This window comes from Acanthopagrus latus, chromosome 2 (assembly GCF_904848185.1).
Source record: "Acanthopagrus latus isolate v.2019 chromosome 2, fAcaLat1.1, whole genome shotgun sequence".
NCBI classification, from domain to species: Eukaryota; Metazoa; Chordata; class Actinopteri; order Spariformes; family Sparidae; genus Acanthopagrus; species Acanthopagrus latus.
Window position 1 is genome coordinate 26,137,137 of NC_051040.1, and position 17,960 is coordinate 26,155,096.

General features: G+C 41.6%; 1 protein-coding gene across 2 annotated transcripts; it reads right to left on the minus strand.

The window, feature by feature from the left end:
- Positions 1–254: 254 nt before the first annotated feature.
- Positions 255–17,312, minus strand: wdfy1 (WD repeat and FYVE domain containing 1). 2 transcript variants are annotated; one of them, XM_037122747.1, is made up of 12 exons: positions 16,787–17,312; positions 15,157–15,224; positions 14,965–15,038; positions 14,691–14,745; positions 11,269–11,419; positions 11,043–11,155; positions 8,102–8,228; positions 6,848–6,953; positions 6,274–6,375; positions 6,053–6,183; positions 5,795–5,903; positions 255–4,419 (listed from the first exon to the last, which is right to left on the minus strand). In XM_037122747.1, the coding sequence occupies exons 1-12, from the start codon at positions 16,921–16,923 to the stop codon at positions 4,360–4,362; spliced, it is 1,233 nt and encodes a 410-aa protein (XP_036978642.1). In that variant the 5' UTR covers positions 16,924–17,312; the 3' UTR covers positions 255–4,359. The 2 variants fall into 2 exon arrangements, with proteins under 2 accessions (XP_036978642.1, XP_036978650.1); XM_037122755.1 differs by lacking the exon at positions 16,787–17,312 and adding an exon at positions 15,763–15,901.
- Between the last annotated feature and the right edge of the window lie 648 nt (positions 17,313–17,960).

The following is a 17,960-nucleotide window of genomic DNA, read 5'->3' on the forward strand; positions in this document are numbered from 1 at the left end:
TTCCACATCCAGAGAGACTTTCATCCCCAAATTAAATCTGTTACAGGGACATGATGAGAAGTAATGCCTGGAAGAAGCTTCTATGTGTGGTGAACTGAAAAATTAAGGCAAGATTTGACTCCTGATTGTACGGTAGCATCATCAATAACCCTGTAGACCCATGATTTTTTTTAATGATACTTAGGGTTGGACTGATAGATCAATGCCAATACTGGCAATTTAGCTGAAAACTACTCGATTTCTAGTATGACAGAAGTTTAGTATTGAAAGCATGTGAAGAACCAAACTAACCAATATTTTTTTAATGAATCATGAAGAAAATTACAAAATATAATGTGAAATATGTCACTTATATCACATTTAAACCAAAACTAGCAGGTTTTTAGATGCGGGTGTGATCCCACTTTTGCTTGTGTGTCTCACATTCTTCATCACAAATGTGCCTGAAAAACAGGGAACAGCTGCTAAGGAGTGAGACATCTCACTCAGCCAATCAGAACTGGGGCAGATAAAAAAAAAAAACCTGTGACTACTGCAGTCATTTGACAGGGGAGTGAATGTTGATTGTGCACATTGGCACTGCAGACAAAAGCCAGAAGTTTGTGGCTGTTCATGGGTGTTTGTCCAGTGTGAAAAGGGCAAACCCACAGAGAATTGTCACCAAATTTTGGAGCTATACAGCATTTTGGGTTCTTTCAGCGCATTGTTTTGATTTTGCAGCTCGTAGGTTATGCTCTCAAACACATATTTTCCAGCAGGCAGCTGGTTTGAGCACAAAAGGGTTTGATGTTGCCACTGTATGCTACCTGCCCGGCGCCAAACAGCAGAGTTAGTGTCTTAGCGTGTAGCTAGTTAACACATTGAAACATTTAGCAGCTACAGAACCAGAATTCTTTGTCTGGAGGTGGTGGAGACCAAAACAAAGAGTTTAAATGAGTGACTATCGGACTTACACCTACTCCAAATAAATGCTCATATTGTTTCCTTGTCTGCTAGATGTGTAAATAGGCAGCAGTTTGCCACCATGTTCGCTACAACATTTACAGTTCTTTTTGAATTTTGTGATTACAGAATTGCTCCACTCATCTGGAACTTAGACCTGTGCTAAAATATATTTTCTTTTTATATTAACTAGGGACTGTTGAGCTGTGGGATCCGACGACCATGAGTACTCTGAGGTCTAAGAAGCCATGACAACGTCGGCTGGGGATATTTACATCTTGTGGGTCTGTGTGTGTGTGTGGTATCATGGCAAAATGTGGTCCTGGTCCTGTTGTAGCACATGCTAACAGAGGCAGTTTTGAAATGTGAAACATGCAGTCATGAATCTTTAAACGTGTGCACTTTAGATCATAATGAAGGCCAGGTTCAACGTTTGTTCTGAATGCAGTCACATAATGTTTTAGGTGTGTAGATCAAAATATATATAAAGGCTGAGTTCTACTCATGAACACAAGTGACTACTTCTTTATAAGGGATATAACAGTGTTGTGTTTTCAGGTTGTTTGGCTGGAAAAAGAAAAAAAAAATCAAGTAATGCAGCTTCAATTTAAATGTGTTTTTTTTTTTGTAATTATTTCTGATCATTTTTGCAGTTTTATCCCAGAGCGTGCACTTTGATCAAAGCGACGGATTGACAGAAATGGTCAAATTTAGATATATTGAACATTTCAACTAAATCAGCTGACCAGCTTTCAGTCTAACCCCAAGTATAACTGTAAAACATCTAAATATAATGGAGTCTTAATGATGGGGAACAGCAGTCATATGACAACCACAGCCGTCCCTTGATTAATCAGTCATCCTTTGTCCAGGTCAGGATGTTAAATAATGGAGTCACTCTCAACATTACCCAGTTTGCACGTGCTTCATTACAGAGTCCGGAACATGTTCTAGTTTGTTAATAGGAGGAAATAAAGACTACTACATGGGCACAAAGAAAAGTAAACCACCACTTACAATGATAACAGATAAATACTTTACTACAAATATAAATATACACTACATGATCAAAAAACTGGAATGTGACTACATTTTGAGATCAGGAATTCCAACATTATAATGCTCTTTTTTTTTTCCACTTACAGTAAGGCAAGCGTTAGTCTACCATTAGAAGATGCGAGCCGCTATTTACAAAGACGCTACATCGAAATCCAGCTCCCAGCTCTGAACTTACAAAAAGGTTCTGTTCAATTCAAAGACAAAAGACCACGGGTTGTGCAATACAGTGCAGTGGTATGCGTTTAGCGTTATGAGACATCCTTGATAACACACATGTAGGGAAAGAAGGGGCAGCTCAGGACAGGATTTGTAAAAAACAGTTTGAAAAGGAAGAGCAAACATCCATCTGATGAGGTGAGTGCATGAGTGAATGAGTGAGTGCGTGAACAGTCGTGAGCACTGATAAACCACTGAAAAGGCTTTGTGGGCGTGTCCTCCTCTCTTTAAGGCTTTTGAAGGAACACATGCAGCCCTGATCTGACCTGTGGTTCAGCTGGGGAAGATTCAACAAGCCGGCACTGAGCGCTATAATAACTTCAGAGTTACTGTCTAGTAGAGAAGTGCCTCTATGTTGGGAGGGAGATCCAATTTTGCATCGCAAAGAACTTACAAATATTTCTAGTTTTTCAAATTAAGAGCTGAAAAGCAATTCTCTTGAGGTATCAGAATCTTGGGTTTCCACCATCAATGCCATGTGGCATCTACCTACACATTTAAATGTTCACCCACCAAAGAAAATTTAGTCATTACTGACTCCCACCCATGTCAATGCCCAGTTTTGGAGTCCACAAAACATTTCTGGAACTTCACAGCAGAACAGCTTTGTAGTTTTCTCCTGAATAACAGAAAAAAATGTGAAATGGATCTATACTGCTCACCCAGCTTAATCCAGGTCTCCGGAAGCCCTGAGATCTCAAACTGATTTGAAAAGACGTTATTTACGCCCTCTCGCGCACCAGCTTCAGACAGGCTGCACACTAAAAAAGGGTGGCTTTAAAAAGGGTGAAATAATGTCTATTCAAATCCATTTCAGATCTCATAGCCTCTGGGGACTGGGAATACATCATACAAAAGGAGCCATTTTAATTTTGTTTTTCATTTATGTATTTGGGTGGGGGCAGCAGGGTCAGGTTTTAAACAAGTCCCCATCTCCTTCAGTTGTTTAGGATAATGCTTCAGTGCTGTTTTGCTGTGAAGCTGCAGAAATGTTTTGTGGACTACAGAACTTCACCCGATTTTCCCCTCAGCACGGGGGTGAGTGGATAACAACAGACCGTTCATTTTCGGGTGGAATTTTCCTTGAACATGCAAGAAGTTGTGATGCTGTGCTATTATTTCCTAAGTCACAATTATTAAATCTTGAGCTGTAATAGGGCTGGTGCACCTCAGGACAGCTGTGACAGGACGACTGATGCCGCCTCTGTCCGTGCATGTCACGGTGGCGGCATATCAAATTTCCCATTTCCCATGCCTCACCTGGCTGGGTCGGCGCCGTCATGCAGACATCTGAAGAGTACATTAAAATTTCTATGGCAGCATCTTTGCGCGTATCAAGGGATCTGTTCAGAAAGAGGCCATTCATTTTCTTACCACCCCTCAGTGACAACACATCAATAATGGCCACGACAGACATGAAGAGCCCCCGCCCAGTGACAACCGACTGATGTAAAACCTCCTGAGAGTGATTTAAGGCCAACTAGTGAAAGAAAAAAATTGCGAAAACGAGGAACAAAGCTGATCACTTCGATCAGTGAGAGTTAATTCAAGCAACTATCTACTATACACATGATGCTGGGGTATATACATGTTTCAGTGACTGAGTAATATGCAGTTAGTGGGCCACAGTAATAATCAAGCTAGTGTATGTCTATACAGGGATGGCAGGTCAGCGATATATAGTGAAATCTTTTCAGTGCGAAGGTAATTAAAAAATGACCTTTGTCAAAAGAAGCATCGGAAGTATTTATATAATGTAAACACTAATATCAATACCATTCCTCCCATAGGAGGAATCATTACGATACATGCACACATGTACACACACACCATTGTGCTTAGGGTTCTGTTTCGGATCAGAGCAAAAAGTCAGGAAGCAGTCACACACACCTTGATGGAGGACTGACAGTTGGCAGAATTAAAGATGAATTTTTTATGAGAAGCAAAAGAAATGTGGAGGTCAGCAGTAACAACACACACGCACACACACACACACGCACACACACACTCGTGCACTCACACATTCAACAAGGGCAGGCCTGGTTTCAGCTGAAGATCCCAGGAATGATGAAGAGATACACTGTACAGATGGGTTTCCATGACACTGGAAGAGTGGGCGGAGCATGTGGTGGCCTAGGCCAATCAGCGCGAAGAGAAGCCTGTTGCTAAGCTACAGCCAACCACCTGCGTCATATCCCAGATCTGTGGAGACAAACAGCCAATAAGAATGACAGAAAATGCAAAGCTGCATCATCACTGAAACCATTACTGTTGCTGCTTCAGTACGTCCAGGATGTTGCTGAGATATCAACGTGCTCAATTCAAAGTATTTACTCGTAATTAACACAAAATTACACAGTGGAATAGAATACAATTGGAAGAGAGATGTGAAATAAAGGAAAATGAAAATATGATTTGAATTAAAAAGTATCTACTTCTGAAATTAAGAGTAATAAATCAACAAAAATCCCCGCAGCACAATTAAAAAAGGTGTATTTACACTTTTTTAGGTTCTCTTTATGGAGAACACACTCTGTGGCCTACTTGAATTAACTGTAACAAATCCCAATGACCGCTCTCAAACCATTTTGGCTGCATCACCCATCTTTCAGCATTCCATCCATGAACAAAGCACACAGTACACCAATCAGCCACAACATTAAAAGCCCTGGCATGTGAAGTTAAGAGCTTTGATCATCTCGTTACAATGTAGTGTTCATGTGGCATTCAACATGCACAACCCACCCAAACTTTGTCGCAGACCAAGTCGAGCCCCTCGTGGTATGAGGACTCTCTGATGGGCTTGACCCTCCCCAGACAGGACAATGAGCCCTGCCACTGCAAAGGCTGTGCTTGGTCTGCAACAGTGTTTGTGTGTCAGGTGCCATCCACAGGAATGCCACGTACCAAAGTTTCCCAGGCAACATTGGATTGCAACAAGATGATCAAAGTTATTAAATTGGTGTGCCAGTGGTTCTAATGTTGTGGCTGACTGGTGTGTGCCAAGAACTTAAGACTTCCCTGCAGCTTTGTACACTTCTGGTGTCTGAGTAACATTGTTGTCTAGTCTATAGACAGTTCTGCTACTTTGTTTACTCCTCCTCATGAATTGAGCACAATGTAACAAATATTAATATTTTATTACAAATTACAAGGGCCGGCCCGACTATCACTAAATCACTAAACTAAATATCACTAAAGCCACACTTCTAGCACATCAAAAAGAATATTAACAAGGGGGCAGATCAAGATATACACCTGAATATCATCCTTAAAAATGTCCAACATGGTGGAATTAAGGATGGTGAATAAAGTGTTTGTTCAAACCAAACCAGATTTGATGATTGTTTGGACATTAGAAACACAAATTACTTCTAAATCAACAGAACTAAGTTAAGATCATTTTTCCGAATTTTAGGACTGCCTGCAGACTCGCTCAATTTCATACCATGTATCTGAGATAACAGAAGCATAAACAAAATGGTAGCGGGTTTATTGGTTTCGGTGTGATCAGTGTGCATTTGACGCAGCCTGAATACATGCACGAATAAGCTGGTTTCAAAGAACTGTTGTTGACCTTAACAATGCGGTCGCTTCCACAAGTGACCATCAGGCCTCTGGATGGGTCCATGTCCATGTGGGCAATGTTGTGTTTCCCCTCGTGGAACGTGGCCAATGCTGTTCGACTGCAACACACACACAGACACACAGACAAACAGACACACACAGACACACACACACACACAGCTTTTAATTAGATTTGCCCTCAGTACGCTGAAAATCTGGGTAAAATGTGACCAACAGCATCAAAACTTAAGAGAAGCCTTCAACTCACTCTTCTTCTTTGATGGTATCAAAGCAGGCGTCACACACCCGCACAGGAAACTCAAAGCCCATGATTGGGTATGTGGAGCGTTTAGAACTACATTTTCCACAAACAGCCTGGCCACACTTCCTGCAGTGGTGCTGCACAAAGAAAAAAATAAGCAGTATATCAGCATGACTGATGGGCTGAGGGACTCAAAACTGGGGAGGACTCTAGCCAGACTCGCCTACCTGTCTGAGGCCCAGGGTCTTAGTGTCCCACATCTGCTTGATGTTCCAAAAGAAAGGCTGCTCACACTTCTGACAGGAGTCGCTGTCTAACCACTGGGGCGCCTGCAGAGACACATGCAATCAGAGGCTCTTGTTAAACATGCTCAGACCCAATAATGCAGGGCACTAAAGTAACTCTCCAAGTGGACAAGTGCTGCAATAATCAGCTTTGCCCACACAAGCAGCATTTAAATTGAGTGAGGCATAAAACAAGGAGGAGAAACAAAACACAGAAAACAATTACAATCAACTCCCTACAGTAAAACACTACACCTTCCACGGTAGCTACTGACCATTATACTGAGTGAGCAGTGAGCGCTTTATGAGTTTATGTCAATTAGTCATCGCTAGACTACAGAGGTCAGTCCATTTACATGAGACACTTTTATTTGCATTTCACATCCTCTGCTGTTAGAACAACTAGTATTCAAAACTAGAAAACCATACATTGTCCAACCCAAAGTCTGGGGTTTTTTTTGTTTTACTGTAATGTATCGACATCCCTTGGGCAGGCAATCATAAACATGATGCAGACCTCTTCTCTCTGTGCGTCCATGTTCCACACTGCAATGCCTCCGTCAGCCGAGCACGACAACAACTGCCTGGTCAGCTGGAGGTACCGCAAGGCCTGAACACGCTCGCTGAGTGAGACATCGGACACAATGAGAGGGAAGAAAAGTTTCAACAGAATCCAAGACTTCAACCAAAGACACATCCTTATATTTTGATTCCAAATTGTGTCATCTTTCAGATGAGAGGAAACAATGTCCAAGATACTCACTGAGGTGCATATCTAATTACACTGTCTCATTTGCATATTTAAACATAAAATGGCAGCACACTTGTTTAACCAAAATCATTGTACTACTGCAAGTAATCACCACACCATCATTTTGAAAAAGAAAACTGCATTAACTGTTTACATCTTTAAAGGCCTTCTTATTGAAATGTGCTTTTTCTCACACTCAAACTTTTTATTCCTGTTTATATTCTGAGGATTTTTACAGAGTGGTTCATTCAGAGATCCATCAAAGCCTGATTTATATATCATTGGATTCCTAAAATTATGGCAGAAATTCATTTCTTTTTATTAATTATATAAAAAATATAATCATCATTATCCTCACCTGTAATGTCTCTCCTTAAACCTACTTTTAGCTTAAACTTCACAAAACCAACTCTGCACTCTGCAGTACGTTCAGTGTGTTGTTCAGTCACAGCAGCTCTCATCAGTGTCTATAGGCAACCAGGGTCATTTAAAAGGCTCTCGTAAACCCACTGCAAGATGCCTGCTAGCACCAAACAGCAGTTTGGTAAATTAGTAAATATATCCTTCTGATACGTATTTTGGTCACCATGTGCTATCAAATACATCTTAATACATTAGCAAAATGCAGAAAAGAAAAGAAGAAAAAGTAGAGATGTGGAGATCAACACTTGTTCATCATATGATTAAGGACCTGTCCGAAATACAGCAGCACTGCAGCTCTCATTTAATGGATTGTCTGAGAGACAAACCTCTGTAAATCCTGCTGGGGTGTGACAGGATCCACGGAGGTTTGCTCCTGCACACATCAGTGGACAGAGGTTTTGTTGATGACTCCTGTCACGTGGAGCGGGGGAGGTGCACCGGGAGGTGGTGAAATATGTATGAAGATCAGGAAGTGGAGATAAACACAGGCGGGCCTAAGAGCATCTGTTGCTGAACCCACCATTTCCTTGATTTCATTTTAAGCCTTCCAGACCCCGACAAGCACAGTGGAGGTAACACAAACACTGGCGGACTTACTGGTGTCCCTGCAACAGTAGCGTTCGTCCTTTGCGGCCCCCAATGTCCCACATGATGACGCTGTGGTCAGAGGCCCCTGAGAAAAGCAGCCTCTGGACAGGATCCCACCACAGGGTCCCTATACTGCCTGGAGAGGACAGAGGGATGGAGAGAAAAACGAGTTAAGGGGCACTGTTGTGATCTGACCTGTTGGCCCCATCTGCTGCCTGCTGGGAGAACTGCAGGAAGATGCGCCCAAACACCTTAAACCTGGAGCTGACTGCAGCTGGAGAATCAATCTACCCATTTGTGATTCCGTGCTGAATTAATTTGTACCTACCAAACGAGCCATTAGGCACAAATTATGTAAATGTGTGACATGGCGACGCAGTGTGACATCAAGAAGTCACAGAATTAAAAGATGGACTACTGATGAGGCATTTCAGGAGCAGTTTTTCTGTGGGGGACTGCTGATTTGGAGTTTGGCCTTTTACATTTTAAAGATCTTTCCATGCCCAAAAGCAAATATAAAACACTCAAGGAAAAATAAATAATCACAACTTTTATCATTAAACTAAATCCACAAAAAAATCATAAGTTTGATTATGAATGGGCTGCGAGGAGCTAGCCTGTAAAGCCAGCTAGACTTAATTTGACTTATCTTTTGTATCTTATTTCTACTCTATTCTATGGGTTTTTTTTATTTCCCACCCGCTATAGAAGTGTAAACATGTTTTGCATTCCAGTACAGCCAACTGGAACTGATTAGACGCAGACAAATAGCTGAGAAATCTGTTGGTTATCTTCTTGCTCGTAAGCTTGGTTGCGAAATTGAAGAAGTCATGTTGTTACTGACATCGCTAACAAAGTGACACGAATCAGCTATCAGCGTCCGTCACAGGCAGAAAGTGACAAACTGGAGGTATTTGTGCGTTACCTTTAAGCATGTCTATTTCAATGTGAAACTCAGTACTTCCCACACCGCTACAATCTGTGTCCTGACAGACGATTCTAGATAAAGACCATGATGAAGTGATGATCAGCAGTGCAAAGGAAGTGAAAGGTCAAACATTTGCATTCAGGCAAGAAAAAAATTCATGTGCACTGGAGTTGCGTTTTAAAACAGATTCACGCACAATCCTGACACGAGTTGCAGGTTTAAGAAAGAAGATAAGACGGGTCAAAAGCTGCTGCCACTGCTCTGATATAGTATGGTCGCAGGCAGATTTGACTAATAACCACAACAAACAGACCATCTGCTGCTTCTTGTCAGAGGGTAGAGCATGTTACTCGGTAAACACCCACGATTCTTCTGTGTGTGTGCGCCACAAAAACAGCACACAGCTGTTGTTACAGAACAGTGCACACAGCGCCCAGTGACTTAAAATGCTTCAACTGTACTTTCTGATGTTCTTGTTGAATCACAGATTTTCCAGACAAGCCAACTCCCAACTACTTAATGTTTTCCATTTTCCCAGGGAAACCTTCAGCGTTCTAAACAAAAATCAGCTGTGGGAGAGACAATGAAGCTCTTTAAGTTGGACCAGTACATGATGAATAATGGCCTGTGGCAGGTGGTGGTGGTGGCTAACAGTAACTGTAGCTACATGACACACAGGGCACCCACACACACACAGGATCATGTCATCTGACCCACTTCTCTTCAAGCCATCTTGAGAGCTTCATTTTACACACATAGTATTGCTATACATGATATTCAACATTAGGGAGCAAGACCACACACTGGGATCTGCCTTCATTAATTAACTTCCTATCAAATATTGGGGGGAATTCCGGCTTGTGCACAGCTTGAGCCGACACCACACCCATTAGCATGTATTATCAGTCCAATCAATATTAATTATCATGGGCGGATGAAAGAGAGGCTTTCTGCATGATGCAGGGATTTCTATTTTCTTTTTATTTTCTTTTTTACATTTTCAAAAGGTAAGGGCACACTGACATGCCTGTCCTAACTGGCTTTCTTGTAAACAACAGGTCTGTGGTAAAAATAGGGGTTTTTGAGGAGTAGCAAGCAGGGATGACTCTTCTGGTGAGAGGAGCTGTGCCTCACCCTGTCCTCCATCAGCTCATGAGCACATGTGTAATTAGTGCCTGAATGAGAGCACAAGGAAGTGTTTTGTTTTTACTGTGTCCAGAAGTGTCCTGGCAGCTTATCAATTCATAAGTAGGTGAAGCGTCTGTATCTAGATTTAGAGTTTCTGAAAATTCCCGTCTTAAAAACCCTCAACAACTGCGGAACAGCTTGATGAGCATGGAAACAACACAGCGATCACATCTCGACTCTAACAAACAGACCTGGGAATTTCCCAGTCCCAGCAAAGACTGTGGCAGTGTGAGGTCTTCTATTTGACCGAATTTGTGCAGTCTCTTCCTTTACTTAGCTCTTCCTACTGAAAACATATGCTTTCATAGGTAAGGCTTTATATTAAGGCCCTTGTAGTCAGTGTTAGTTAATAGGTAAAAAGGCCCTTACAAGAACAAGTGAAGCATTTAGAATCATTATTTGAGTTTAGCTCGCTGTTGCTGGTTTCTACAGTCTCATCAACCTCAGCTTTAAGCAGTCGAGTAGCTCTTAATAAGTTTCTTGCAAGTTCTTGTTAATGTCCTACAATCTAATAATAAACATATTTATTATGCTATTATTAACACTACAATAGTCTTATGACTATCAGCAAGGATCTTATAAGGACTTATTATCTATTAACTTAAGGACTCATCAACTAGCAACGATACCGTGCGAGTGCACTCTTAGAGTATCGTTTTCTTGCATCATGATGACAGCTAGTGGAATCTGGGTCATCCATTTACTATGAACACACATGCACATCTGGCTTCAGCATCACAAGACAAAGTATTTGTGCGGAGACCATGTGTGATCCATCTTCATTGGGTGATAGCAGTAGTTTTGTGTGGATGATTCTCAGGCGCGTGTCTTTACCTTCATGGCCCTTCAGCGTGGTGATGGTGGAATACGTCTGCCTCTCCAGCTTCAGCAGCGTGATCTGCCCCGAGTAATCGCCGACAAAGGCATGCTGCGTCTCATGATCGTATCTGATCAGGGAGTCAGGGCTTTAACACACCGTTATAACGTGCAGTGCTACTACTTGTTGATGGATGTTCCCATGTACTGTGCACAGAGTAAATCAATGAAGAATGAAGGATACTGTAGGCAGGAGGCCCAGGCGGTGAAGTAGTGTCTCCCCAGCATGCTGCCACTCTGGGTGCACATCCAGCTCACACTCTTGTCGTGGCCGGTGCTCACCACCCACTCGCTCTCCAGGGAGAACACCATATCCGACACGCGGTTTTGGTGGGCTGCAAAACACGTAAGCATTAGGTGTCATGTTAGATGAGCGTCAAGCGAGATCTCGTCTATTCCATTGGAGTTAATATGGGAGCCTTTGTGGATGAGCGCCATCTAAGACTAATTTGCCCTTTCCACGAGCTGATCCCATCTGCTCAGTGTAGCCGTAATCCGGACTAAGTCAGGCCAATCCCTTCAAATAATTTCAATGCCCATCAGTCCTAATGGTCCATCTGGGGGATCACTTTAACGCTGCACACTTTTGTTGTATACTTAAGTATTCAATGTCTCACGTTTTACAGCAGGGTGTTAACCCCTTTCGAAACACTGTATTGTTTAGAAAATCTGGCCAGCAGCTTTATTGATGAGACATAAAATGTAATGCCACAAGGGACTTCTTGGGGCGAAACAAGCTGTGAACACAACACAGACTTACAGAATTAAAATCTTGTGAGGTCGATGCGGCTAACGTGCTCGGAAAAGTCAAGCATACACAGAGCAACATTCATATTCTTTCGGAATTGTACGTTCCAGCTACCCCGCAAATAGAAAACCAAAACAAAAGCTCTGTTTTGGTCACCACCAGACCCATGCTTTGTCTAAATCTCGATCAGTGTCAGGCAAGTAGAATGAGATGATGAAAGCAGTGAGACTGAACCCAAACAGTTTAGTTGTGAGTGATAGGAAAAAAAACACAAAACAACGAGCTAAAAGATGCTAAATTGTGCTGTAAAGCAGAGCAGAGTGCAGCTGCGGGCACGTCATTTTCATGACTTCAAAGCTGCTCAAAGGAAAGAATTTACATGGAAACAGGCTAATCTCTTTGCTGCACAGCATAACAAATAACATTACATGCTATCAGGCCTTATGACTGTGTAGCACTTTGTTCAGGAGTGCGAGGTTGGATAAATAAAGCTCTTAGGGCTCATTGTGAAACAAAGCATCTCTGATAAATGAAGCACATAGGAATCATTTCTTTCGTTTTCAAGTGTACAAGACAGTAACTTGCAGAGCTCCAGAACTATTGGTGGCTCAACTACACATACTGCACTATTTTTAATCAATACGAAAATTCTTTGCATATTTTTATTGCCTCGTGACCAAACCACGACTGTCCGTGGCTCTGATCTTCCCTGTCCTCTCTCCATTTTCCAATTAGTGATCTTTTTCCTCAAAGATTCTTTCTTCCCAGGATTCAATGAACAGTCATTTATGAGGCAATTCGGCTATATTTATCTCGCTGCTGTGTTTTCTGTAACTTGTAGCAGTTGTATATGTCCGACAGAGCAACAGCTTTTGTCCCTCGTGCAGTGTGTGCAACAAGCCACCGTGGACATGTTCCAACAATAATGCGGCACAGATTTTGCTAAGTAATTAATCTGAATAACAGAGAGGAACACATTTTCCAAACTCAGTCTTTCATATCAATTTCTGACCAGACTGAACATATGTAAGCTGTTTTTTATCATCAGCAATGGGCTGCTGAAAATTAAAGTCAACACTGCCTTGTCTGCAGCCCTGAGGAAAGTAACACTGACTGCCAAAAGGCAAATGGTAATGTTAAGCCCCGCCCGTCTTTGAAGTGCATATAGACAACCTAATGCCTGTTTGTTCTGATTGTGAGTCATGTTGGAGCTGTTCAGCCTCTGCAGCTAGATTTTGCTACAAGTGGTAGAAACCAGAGGGAGCATTCCAGTGCTGACGTGGTGTTCAGCCGTCTAAACAGACTGGAGGTTTTTCCCCCTGAGGCCTGATTTTCCACTGATGAGGCTAAATATCTTTGGATACAGTCACAGAAACTGTGTTCTGTACATAACCTACCACTTATGAGCATATGACAGGAGATGAACTCAAGATGTTGGGCTGCAACTAGCAATTATTTTTTATTATCAACTTCTGAGAAAAACTCACAATCTCCCACACTCCAAAGTGGCGGGGATTGAGATGTCACAGTTTGTTCCACTAACAGTACAAAGTGTCTTTACATTACAATGATTTTATATATATATATATATATATATATATATATATATATATATATATATATATATATATATATATATATATATATATATATATATATATATATATATATATATATATATATATATATATATATATATATATATATAAGAAAAATATTTAAATTACATAATAAAGGCTGTACACAATAGCTCAAAGCTTCATTCTTCATATAAAACCCAGTATATCTGCACAGCTGCACTGAATTATAAGGGCTACATTAATATTATTAGTATTACACTATTTCTGAAATTAGATTCTAGTTGTAGCGACCTAGGTTTGTTTGAGACTTGAGGCACTGTAAAGTCCCAAAGCTAAAATGTGTTTAAAAAGAGATCGACGTAATCATAACTTATAATTCACAACATATTTTATCTCACAAAATATTTTGCTTCATCTGTATTTTTGGCATTCAGCCTTTCAAAAACAACATTTTCACTGAGGTCAAAAAACACTGTGTGCACACAAACAGAGGCCTGCACCCGAACACATTTGTTGGTCTAGCAGCACTCTGAAACTGACATTTATAACCATAACACCAAAAAAATCTATTTTGGCTCTAAAACTATTATTCAGATATTTTTCATTGCCATTTCTATGGTGATATCATTTTGTTACAAGGCTCAGGGCACAATTACTTTTCCATCTTTATTCCATTCCTTTACTGGCCTGCAGCCTTGATGCATACATGTTATTATTAAAGAGAGATGATCCAATTAAAAAAGACTAACTTGTTCAATCTGATTAATACATTTATTCAAGTTGAATTCTGTTTAAGGGTGATGACGTCATAAAATACAAGGGCAGATATTTCAAACCTCGAGTGGAAGACCCTGAGAGAAGCTTCGAATGTGAAACATAAAACACATCCGCTACAGCTTTAAAACAGTCGTCAATCTTGTTAACGTTTGCAAGAACACTTGCATCAACATATTTTTTGATGACGGCACGTTCTGCATCATGCAGCAACAGTCGTATAGAGGTTGTTGGGACGGAACATGCGCTGCTAAAGTAAAAAATATTAACACAATGAAATGTGCTGGTTTGGTTACCCTCCTATTACATTTTTCAAATGTTCTGCTGTGATTTGATTTGAGTCCAGAAAAAAAAAAAATGAAAAAATGTGATATTGCAGTTTGCTGTCATAAAAGAACAATTTCAGCCTGTCAGTCACACACAAACAACACAATTCTGCCTAGTCTCTCAGCTTGTTGCTGAATTGAATTTGACAATTTGCGTGTCCTCGTCTCACGTTCTCACCTGGATATGTTTTGACGTGGTTCATCTTGTTGAAGTCTTCAGAGATGAGAAACTCCTAATAGACAAGCAAACACACACACAGAAAACAAGTTTCAAATCAAATAACTGTCCTGACCCCACAGGCTCTTAGAGGAGTCCAAATATTGAAATTGTGGCCTTGTCATACCAGATATGCAAATTCTTACAAAAAACTTCTTAAAACTACACCGAGCAACCAAAAGAGTGAACCTGGAGCATGTATATCAAGCCATTCGTTCGAGTTAGCTTCACTCACCACAACAGCTCCATTGTCCTGGCCTATGAAGATGCGTCTGCTGTCATGGTGGTACGACATGCAAGAGCAGGGAGCTAAAAGAGGAAGGAGCAAACAGCAGCAGTGAGCCGGGAAAATGAAACAAACAAGCACAAAGGGACAGACATATTTATTATTAGTTTTTTTCCACTGAGGTAATGAATTCTTACTTACAGGACACTGTGTGGTAGATGCTTGGCCAGTACTGACCGCTGTCTCTTTTCAGCCAAACTCGGATGGTTCTGAGGGAGAATATCAAAACGTGTGATTGAAAACACTCTCCTATGTTTCACTCTGTAGTCTCTGTCATGTGATAAAGGTGCATTTTCGATATACAGAGCTTTTAATGCATTTCTGATCTTTTACTTTCGGTTCGTCTCGACCCACCACGCAGTTGGAGAAGTACATACTTGATGTAAAAATGGAAACTACTCAACGGAAATATCCACTGAAGAGAGCCCTCGCTTAGGACTGGGCTTAATACTCGTCTGGGAGACCAGCCACAGTTCTCTTCAAACACAACGCTCGATTCTGTTCATGAAGCGACACTGAAGGCAGCGGGACGACAAATTTATCAACAGCATATTGAAATCATTGCTGTTGGGTGATAAATTATTCTCACCATTTTAGAATTATGCGAGTGACAGCGCAGTCATTCACAGGCTTTGTGAATGTTACAGCGGAGACCACAATACATAAGTGATGATTCAACCCTGAACCACTCTCGATACTTATCTGACCATCTTCGTTACACTTCATGGCATGCATTTTCCCACCCACCCCAAAAGATGATGTGCGCCGTCATGTTGCGTTTTTGAAATCCACATTCAACTTCAGCGAGCCCTGGTCGACCTTTTCAGGATTCAGGTTCAAGGGATTCACTTTCATGCCAGTGAAGACATAATGATATCGACAAGCAGCACCTGTCCTGCTCTGTTTCCATCAAGGAAACTCTCCCAAGCACCTCCCTTTTGAATATCAAGCAGGTTAGATGGGTGAGGGAAACTGCAACACACTTCTTCAAAGCAACCAAGTTCCTTTATCTAAATGAGGATGTCGCTTCTTCGCACTTGTTCTCAGGCAGGACAAGCTCTGCTATCACTTACAGTAGAGCGGTGAATGTGATGGGCTGATAATGAGCACAAATACATCTTCACAACTGCGATTATCTGGTTTCTGGACCGCTGCCTTCGTTGTTGCTGAATATATGTGATGGACTTGAGGTTGTTAATCACCAATGGAAGCTGCAATGGAAAGGATTTACAAGCCCACTTAAGTTATCAAGATGTGACGTTCAGGGAGCAGAAAAACGCGGCCATTTCAGCCAAGTACAAAATCCTGCGTAGCTTGGACGTCACACATAATAAAGCAATTTGTGGCTAGATAAGACGGACAAACATCCCGTGAAACCCCGAGCAGCGTTTCAGTGAATATCACAACTTCAGTTACAGGCCCCAGTTAAAAAGCATTTCACTCACAGCACCTGCGTGGGTCGTAACACTCAATGTTGCAGGGCAAAAACTAAATATTATATCCCCGTTTACTATTACAGTTGGTTGTTTGTTCGCGGATACTTTATGGATATGACTCATTCTTTCTGGTTCTCTAGCTAACCCCGCATCCCCCCACGCGAGCCCAAACAAATCCCTCTCAGAGCGGAAAAAAAAAAGAAAAACATCTTTTGTGTTGTCCTTCTCGAACCAGTGCTCCAGGAATTATGAGTGCAATGACCAGCAAATAGACCGAGCCCGCTAGCTAATGTTACTGCCGTTGGGCTAACCGTTAGCCTGCTCGGCGAACTCACCTGTCCTCGCTGACCGTGATCACTCCATCTTCTTTTGGTATCAGGACGGCCTTGTTGACAGTGTCTGAGTGGCCCTCGATCTTGTTCAGAAGGATCGGTCGAGCCGTTTGGGGCCTCGAATGAATCTCCGCAGCCATGGTTTTGACTAGGCAGCAGTGTTTTCCTTCAGCTGATTTTCCTCCTCACTCGCCAGTAGAGGAGGATCAGCTGACACCGTGGACGTACCCGGAGCCGCTGTCAGGATTACCGTAATGACCGTAAATTCAGACTGGGCACGACTGAAATGGGACAGGAGCGAGAATTGAGTTTCGTCGGATGCCATATTACCGTACCAACAGTGGCTCAAACGTCCCAGGGGCCAAAGTTAGATATCATGTGCAATGACATTATAAACATCTGTTTGCAGCCTTCACTTCTCCTAGTTTTGTTGCAAGGCTATTTACATTCCGAGCATTTAGCAGAAATGCTTCTTTGTCGAAAGCGACTTGCAGTAATTCACACATACACTGATGGCGGTGGCAGCGCATCAGGAGCACTTTGGGGTACCCCTGAGCCACAGCCACCCATATTTATGACCTCATACAAGTTGATTGCTCTTGAGCCTGACAAGACACACAAGTGAAAACACCTGTGGCTGTGAGGGTTTGTAGGGCTTTTAATCACATCATATTCATTAAGTTGATGACCTGTTTCATATCTAAAATCAATGTAGGACCTACTGAGTTTTAATGTAATGTACTTGGTTATAGCTGTTGAATAAATTATGTATGAAAAGATCAGTACAATATTTTCCACTGAAATGTAGCGTAGTAGAAGTATAAAGTAGGATAAATTGGGCTTCTCACACTGCACATCCCTCAGCCTGTGATAATTAATCCCCTTTTCAAAACACAAATTATAAAGCTTAATTGAATTGACCTGGGCTTTATGATTCTGCTGCATTTGTACCAGCCTTTGACAGGCTTCCGGATTGAGGCAATACATGTAATAAGATTATGTAATCAGTAAAAAAAGGGGATTACTAATGGGATTATAACATTTTAAAAAAGCGTGATATACTAGTCTGTAACCATGCACAGGTACACCCCTGACAACACTGGAACACTTTCACACAAAATCACTGTGGTCTCAAGAGAAACCAAATATACAGCCTCCCTCTTGTCCAATATTTTTA